The 8898-nt window shown below is 30.2% G+C and overlaps 1 protein-coding gene across 1 annotated transcript; it reads right to left on the bottom strand.

Moving 5' to 3' along the window:
• On the bottom strand, window positions 377–1407 carry LOC109347150 (transcription repressor OFP13-like). Its single transcript, XM_019586871.1, has one exon. The coding sequence runs from the start codon at window positions 1301–1303 to the stop codon at window positions 554–556; it is 750 nt and encodes a 249-aa protein (XP_019442416.1). The 5' UTR covers window positions 1304–1407; the 3' UTR covers window positions 377–553.

Below are 8898 nucleotides of genomic sequence, written 5' to 3'. Positions count from 1 at the left end.
ATTGAAATAATGATGAACATTTTTTACCGTATAATGCTAGCTATTAAATTTATTAGGATTTTATAATCGAGTTAACCGGTTAATCAATGACTCATCGCTTTAACCAATAATATATTGACTCAATGGCTTGATCGAATTAATGATCGGCCCGAATTTGATAAGATTGGGATGACTAACTATCTAAAATCATAGTAAACATAACAAATGACCACCTTATTATAATCACAATTTAAAATCATGTTAGCTTAATAAATAATTAATTAAACACAACTGCAAAGAGATCTCGTAAAATAGTGGGCCATGGAATTTGCAGTCATAAAGAAATTAACAGAAATTCTAATTCAAAAAAAGTAAAAGACAAAATAAAATTGCCCACTACATAATTTTTGAACTTTGTTCGATAAATACTATCAAAAACTCAATTTTGAGGTTTTTATGTTATTTTCTTCCTCTGTGAAATAACATTGGAGAAACTCTAATGTTACTTTTATGGTATCTGATTTACATACAATTCCCTAAACCTTAAATTAATCAAGCATTTGAAGAGAAAGACTTAAGCTTCATCATCTTCAAGAGTAATCTCCTCTTTAACTTGTTCTAACAACAAAGATGAACTTGGACCATTAACTTTCACCTTTCCTTCTAAACACGAAGCACAAAAAGCACTACAACGATAAGAACACATAGAAGAACTAGAACTCGATACATAAGAAGTAGAACCACCAGAATAAGCAGTAGTAGAAGGAGAAGGTGAAGAAGCAGATTCAAGTGCAATACCAACCAATAAATCAACAAAAGCACCCACAATATACCCATAATTGCTTCTTCCATTAACCTTCAAATACCAACACAAAAGCTCTTCCAAACTCTCCCAATCATTCACCCCATAAGCCAGCACCATCTCCTCCATGGACTCTCTGAAATCAACGTAGGCATCTTTCGAAACCATGGAAAGAATCACACTATCCTTGAATGGAGGAGAAGCTATTTTGGCCTCTAACAAAGAGCTAGTCTCATCTGGCTCAAAGAAAAGCCGATCTGAACGCAACCCACGAATCATTGTCTCGTCCTCAGAACATGTTGAGAAGCTAGCTGAGTCTTCATCATGAGATTCAGTGAAGAATGATTTGGAGCTTTCAGCTTCTGAATAAGCTGAGTTAATGGTTTTGAACATGGCTGCATCATCTTTTAGGTTGTTGGCCCTGAAAGAAAGGGTCCTGGTTTGGTGACAAGATGGCCAAGCCCATGAAGTGTAGGACCTTCTTCTTGCACTATTTGTGTTCTTGAGAAATGGAAACTTCATTTTCTTGATTTTTGGTCTTTATTTGACATATATTTTTCTTAGGAGTTAATTAGGTAGAGGGTGATGGGTGGGTATCAAAGTAGGTTTGAGAGTTTGAAAATGCAATCATTTTTTCCTCTTGTTATTTATCTTGCATTTTGGATAATTTGTTTTCTTATCTAGTTGTCTCGTTAAAAATTGAAGAATGGATTAATTGCTATTTTTATGTTTATTATTTTTAATATTTTTTTATTCATCACCTCCTAAAGAGAAAATCTTGGTAGAATTAGGAATGATAAAAAAGACGTCTCATAAGCATCCATTAAAATACTTGCAACAAATATTTATTAATGGGAATGAATATTATAATACTCATCCCCATAGGTTGCATATTTATAAATTTTTTAACTAAATATTTTATATATTATATTATAATAAATTTTAACAATTAAAAATGATGATATATTCAACGTTTAACTAAAATTTATTATTCATATAATAATCAATATAATTACACATATTTAAATATATATTTAAACTTAAAACCTCATTTCATCGTATACAGTTACCCGCACGAATGTACTCATAAATATTACAAACATTATCATAGTAACATGTAAAAATAACATTATTATAGATTGAGAATTTTTTAAAAAGTTTTTATTTATTTTTAATAAAAAATAATATGTAATCGTAGTTGTTAAAAAAAAAAATTTGGCCACATGTCATCATCCTATGGACTCTTCAGTACTGGAGAGGATTCATTTCCGCCCATGCTTGTTCGGTTGCCATCCTAATTCGGAAAAAACACAATACTTATTATACAAATCAACATAATTACTATTAATCTCATAAAAGGTGTACCTTTTACCATTAAAAAAAATAGATGAGAGATCCACTTACTTCAAGAGAGTAAGTTTTTTAAACTTGCTCAAAAAATAAATTTTTTAAACTTACTTCTTATCCTAGCCATCAATTTTAGGGAAGTACAATCGTTTGAATTAGTAAGTATATTTATATCATTAGTCCCTAAAACTAATGGATAAAATGAAAAATGAAGTAATCAGATCCACTAAAAAGTAAATAAATGAGATTTAGTAACTCTGTAAATAAATGCTCATTGCCAGGTCAGAGATGAGGTCGTGGGGAGGGAAGATTTTAAATTAGCGGTGGAAAGTTCAATCCTCCTATGTTTCTAGAGACTGATTGGTAGGGTCAACTCAAACATATCTTCGTATTAAATTTTTACAGGCTTTGGAAATAAATGTAGTTCACTGGAATTTATTATACATATGTGTCAAGATAGATTTTGATCTTTCCATTTGTTAGTTGTAGAGATTTGAAGATCGGATTTTGATCTATCCATTAGTTGTTCTAGAGGGCCAGAGAAGATCCAAATTCTACAACATGATATTAACAATTTTATAAAAATATACCCTGAATTTGCAATATATTATATTTTTACTTGTATTTTATAAACTGTAATATTATAAAGTATGAGAATGTAATCATTTATATAATGATTATTTTAGTTGACTTTATATTATTTTCAAGTATGTATTTTATAATATTTATCATTATATATATTTTTACTCTAAACATTTAACTTTTAATATCTCATCACAAAGGCTAGAAATTATTAAAATAAAAGACAATATAAAATCAATATCAACATCTAAAAATAACATTACAAATAAATAAATAAATAAAAGTTAGTAAACTTGAATTAGACAATACACAAATGATTAAATAAGAAATACAAGGAGAGTTAAAGTAATATTGAAATTTGATGGGTAAAATTTTGGAAAAATAAGCAATATAAACACAATTCACCATAAAAGAGATTGTATTTTTTGCTTCTTTTTTCATAAATAAAAGCCGAGTTTATAATCTATGTGAGTTTGTACAACTTTAAGCTTATTTTAATAGGAAAAAATGTATAAAACCCCTCTAAACTTTATGTCTTATACAAGTAGCTATCATGAACTATTTTTCTTTCTAATTAACCATTAAACTTTATGAGTTGATGAAATTGATCATTGTATAAATATATTTTTAAATTACTAATAGGCAAACATGGAAATTACTCCAATCAGTCTTATAATAGTAGTAATTTAACATTGTAGGTTAACCAACATTGTTAGGGGGAGAAAACCACCAACAAAATAAAAAAATATGATTGAGAAGAATATGATAAGTAAATACTAGAGTTAAAAATAGTTAATTTTTTAATATTGATATATATATATATAATGAAATTAAATAATAATGTAAGAGTCGATGTTAAAACTATTGAGTACGATAAGAGAATAAGCACACTTAGAGGGGGTGAATAGGTGTTGCGCTATAAAGTTACCACTTTTACGGTTTTTGAAAAATACCCAGTATAATCGATCATCAAGGATTGTAATCGACTAAAGATAGTAATGTCATAATTGACTAACAACAATCTTAATCAATTATTCTTGCAGTTTTTGATATTCTTGAAAACAATTATTTCACAACGGATATCCCAGAAATTTATTCTTTACAGAAACATATAAGTTTCACAGAATGTTCCATGTAGTTATCAATTAATGAGAAAGTGATGAATTAATCAAACTAATCTAGAAACAGTTTGATGAATGTAAAGACGTAAAATAAATGAGAAGAATAAGCCAAGAATCTTATCCTCATTTGTTTGCGGGTCCACTTGTAAACTGTATCCAGTTCTCCCGTCTGGTTTGGGATATTGTTTCTTCACCAGAAACTTTAATTGTCAATTACAAACAAGCTTCCAATTTGACCCTTCTATAAGTGCTCCTTACTTGAATTCTAAGCCAAACAATACGGTTTGACCTTCTCTAGCCTCTTTCGAATACCCCTCATACTCACGATTTTGTACTAGTTTATTCTTGCTTCTTTTCAAGGCCCTTGTATAAGCAGCGAAGAACACTAATCAATCCTAATCGCGACTAGGGTGATTCTGACATTGCAATAGGAGTCAAACATTGCAAGTGCGATAAATGTACTTAGTTTTGATGAAGACAATAACTTGAACAACACAAAGATGATGTGAAAGCTTAAAGATGAAGTCAACAAATCAATATGCAAAGACTCAAGGTTATCATAAAGTTAGGATTCTTGTATATTGTATAGAAGTCCTAAGTTGATTGTTTAGTTTGAGTCTAGGTTAGATGAACCTAGGATGGAGGTCTCACAAGAACTAAACTTGACATTAATTAATAGTAAGACATTTAATCATTCATTCATCCATACATGATAGTGTAATGTTCATGCATTGCACAATCATGATTTGGTGCCAAAAATTTATATATTTCAAAATCATACATTGCATATACATTCATTATGTAGGAAGTTTATTCTTCCTATCAAAGAAACAACCTTTCAGCTCTTATAATCAATCAGAGAAAGATGATAATCCATTGTCTCTTTATGAAATATGATAATTAATTATGCCTAAAGATAATTGATTATTCAGAGTTCCAGTAGCTTATGAATTTGGTCGTATGACATCGATAATCGATTATCAGTCTTGATAATAGATTATGTTCATCAGATATTATGTGTTTAGCACTTTGATAATTGATTACTAGTCTTGATAATCAATTAGATCAACGGAGATCTATTTTATATAAAAATCATTTTTATTCTCATTTGTTCAGAATTCAAGTTATCATAATTTCATATTTTTCTATGAACTCTTTGAGTGAAATATTATGTGATTAGAGCTATTATTTCCTTGTGAATCAAAAGAGAAAAATTTGAAAATTTCATATATTTGAGAAAGTGTATTTTGAGACAACCATGCATAAATCATATTAGAAACTTGGAGTTCTTGTGTAATTTCTGTCATTAGGTTTTAGGTCAGAGTTTATAGTCATAATAGCACAGTTAAGGTGCATTATTACTCATATTTCACTTTTCAATTTAGTTGAGAGATTTGAAGGTTCTCAAGTGTTTTGAGAATTAGATTTAAATCCTAGTTGTGGTTGGGTTGAAAGATTCACTATTACAAGGTTCTTGGAAGTGAGTTAGGATTGGTGAGAGGCCAAAACCATAGGTGGTGAGGTATCCATAAAGGGTTTAGTGGAAAACCAATCAGGGGTCTCCATAATCCAAGAAGGAAAGTCTTGTATTGAATTGGAAGTGTGTTTTGTAAAAATACATTCAATTTCATAGTGAAGAAAAATATCTCAAGGTCATATGGGGAGACCTAGTTGTAGTTTGCAAGTGGACTCACAAACGAACCAAGATAAAATCTTTTGGTGCACTTTTCTCTATCCCTAAACTTTTTACTTTCTGTTTTTACGAATAATAGTTTTGATTCTTTATAATTGCTTGAATTGAATCTTAATTTGTATATCCAGTTTAGTATATTGTCGTTATGTAATTGAATATGAAAGAACTATTTTTGTGAAACTTATTCATCAAGAAACCTTGTTGGATACCAGTAGGTCAGAACATACCTAGAGGGGGGTGAATAGGTGTAGCAGATCACTTATTCCGCTTTTCCAATATTTTGCGCAGATATCAAAACTGCTGCATTAATCGATTAAGCAGTTCTTGGATTTAATCGATTATGCTTGTGGATAATTGATTATCCCAAATCTTACACTTCTTGATTTTAAGGTTTCTTCCACAACAATTTATCGATTACCAATCTTTATACAATCAATTGATTATAGAAGTTATAGAATGATAACAACATAGATTATAACTGGCAACTCAGAATTAATCAATTAACAAGAATTTAAAGATCAAAAGTAAAGGAGATAAAGGGTAGAAAATTATGCACAAAGAATTTTTATCCTGATTCATTTATGGTCCACTACAAACTACATCTAGGTCTCCCCTTCTAATCTTGAGAGATTTTTCTTCACTATTGAAATCGGTGTTTGTATACACGCACACTTCCAATTAGAACAAGACTAAGTCGCTTCTTTCTTGGCACATATGAGCTTCACAACCTTGGTTTGACCTACCTAACATGCCTACTTGGATCTCCTATCCTTTTGCAATTCGGCCCCAACCTAAGTATCGCTCGAACCAAGACCTCATAGTCTTTGTGAAGATTGTCAAGATCTCTTTTGAGGTGATACTACTCAACAAGAGATCAACTTCCTTGTTCGTTACTGTTTTTGATGAGTTGTCTTCAGTACTTTGTAATTGGATATAAAGGTTAAACTCAATCCTAAAATCTAAGCAGAAAATCCACAAGAACCTAATCTAGATGATAATTAAAGCAAAGGGGTTTCGTAAAAAGGTTTTCACACTTTTCCAAAAAAAGATTTTCCTAACTCCACTCTTAAAGAAATCAAGAAACCTATGCAAGAATGTAATGCATTGAAAAACTTCGAGATATATGCAATGATATGAATATTTAAGCCCTATTCAGAATGCTATCATTCTCTAAGCTCTCTTAATTCAATTTCTCACTCTAATGTAATGTATGAAAATGAATGTTCAAGTTATGCCACATGGGCTAGAATTATAGCCTTTATAGAAAACACATTGATGATGTCATTAATCGATTATAATGTGTCTTAATCGATTAACGAGCAGTTAAAAACTGGTTTTCTATTTTGTATTATTCAATTAACCAATGACTTAATCGATTAACACACCATAAGTTTATGATTGGTTAGCTACTATAATTCTGATAATTGATTAACACTATACATAATCGATTAAATAATTTCTCACAAGTATTCAATCGATTATATAGAACACATAATCGATTATGTTGTATAAACTTTAGTTTCTTGATGAATGGTAAACTACCTATATGACATGTGATCATGTGATACATGTTTTTCAAGTATGTTATACCTTTAATGCACAAAAATATGTATATAGATGCATGAGCTTACTTATCATATAATTTCTAGATTTTATTTCTCAATTTTAGTCTTGTTCATTTTAAGTTCTTGTGAGACTCGCGCCTAGATTTTCCTAACCTAGACTCGATCTAAGGCAATCATCTTAAGACATCTAGTAAAGTAAAATTACAAAGCCCTAAGTCTATAGATATCACCCTTGAGTCTTCAGCTTGTTGTTTGTTGCAAGATCTTCAAACGTTCTTATATATCCATTGTCTTCATCAAAACCAAGGTCAACTTCAAATATGCAAGTCTTGACTCTTTGAACTTTTAATCTCCCTTTTTTTTATGATGATCAACAAGTGTTTGACGAGCTTGATGATGATCAACAAGTATTTGCAAAAGATTAGATAATATCAAAGTTGCGTTGATCCCCCTCAACCAAGCAACAAGGTGAAAAATTGAAGTGAATGTAGGTATTATACTCATAGAAGCAAAACAACCTGTAAACACTTCAAACAACAAAACAACACCTTTCTCCCTATTTTGACATTATCAAAAATCATAGGCATTAATATGATAATAGCTAGCTTGGCATCAGTATTCATAATAATAATAAAGAATCACACAAATATGAAAATAGAAAAGAGTAAAGGGTTTCCTTCGTCTGTTTCATATCATGTTGCCTATTATCACCAAGTTTTGTTTAAGAAGATCTAAACACCACATCTATATGTGTTTTTGTTAACATGAATTATATCAAAACATAATGCAAAGTGTCATTGACTAAATAAAAAGCTAAGATTCTTTTGTTTGGCTAGATGATAGATATCACATATATGACTTTTATTGAAATACACATAGAAAATTCTTCCTAATAGCATCAATACAAGCATGAAATATATGAGCAAGTCTATAATGACATAAGTTAGAGGAGACATTGACAAAATTAACAATTGAAAATTTTGTCCTATGAGTATACTTGGGTGTTTTCAGTGCATAGAGTCCACTTGTGATTCTAGTTGCACCAATATCCTCAAAGTATTATTCTCCTAAATTTTGCAAGAAGATATATCAAAGGATATAACACAAGAGGAAATAGAGGCAAGTTTAGGAAAAAAATATAATTTATTTGACAAACTAGGCAAAATAGGACATTGTATATGGTTAATGTTTGTACAAGGGGGATGGTTCCTTGAAATTTGTGTAATTAATTCAATGACTTTAGGGAGTTTAACTCTAATAGATTTTATTTTATATATGATGAAAATATGAAAAAGAAGAATTAGTATGATCATGCATAACTATCTAAAATCCATGAGACATATTTTCATTTGGGATTAAGATTACCTTCAATTTCTGCATTTTGAATAGCATAGGTAGTGGATAAGATCCTACTTCCTCCTTCTCTCAATCTTGGATCTAAATTTGTATTAGATTGTCGAAGGAGATTCATAAATTCTTGATATTGTTCTTTGTCTAAACCAAATGCACTACTTTCTTGTACCTTATTGTGTTGGATTTTTTGCTGATTGAGATGGGCATGTTCTCCATTGGAATCATTAACCATTGCACAATTAACTTGTTCACGCTCTGTAAATTGGAAATTTGTAGGAAATCCATGTGATCTATAGCAAATATCCACTATATGACTACTTTTTAAAAAAAAAATAATGGTTCTCTACTAAAGATGTTTGGACCTCCTCTCTCATTGCTTGAATTCCATCATGAGAATCCTCCTATTCTCTATCTCATTATCATATAGTTGCCTCTCTTGTTCAATCACCAAAGAAA

Source organism: Lupinus angustifolius, chromosome LG05 (genome assembly GCF_001865875.1).
Source record: "Lupinus angustifolius cultivar Tanjil chromosome LG05, LupAngTanjil_v1.0, whole genome shotgun sequence".
NCBI lineage: Eukaryota > Viridiplantae > Streptophyta > Magnoliopsida > Fabales > Fabaceae > Lupinus > Lupinus angustifolius.
This window is presented reverse-complemented; position numbering and strand designations above follow the sequence as displayed.

What these genes read in the sequence shown, in the direction of transcription:
- LOC109347150 (XM_019586871.1), bottom strand. Translation starts at nt 1,303, where the DNA reads ATGAAGTTTCCATTTCTCAAGAACACAAATAGTGCAAGAAGAAGGTCC.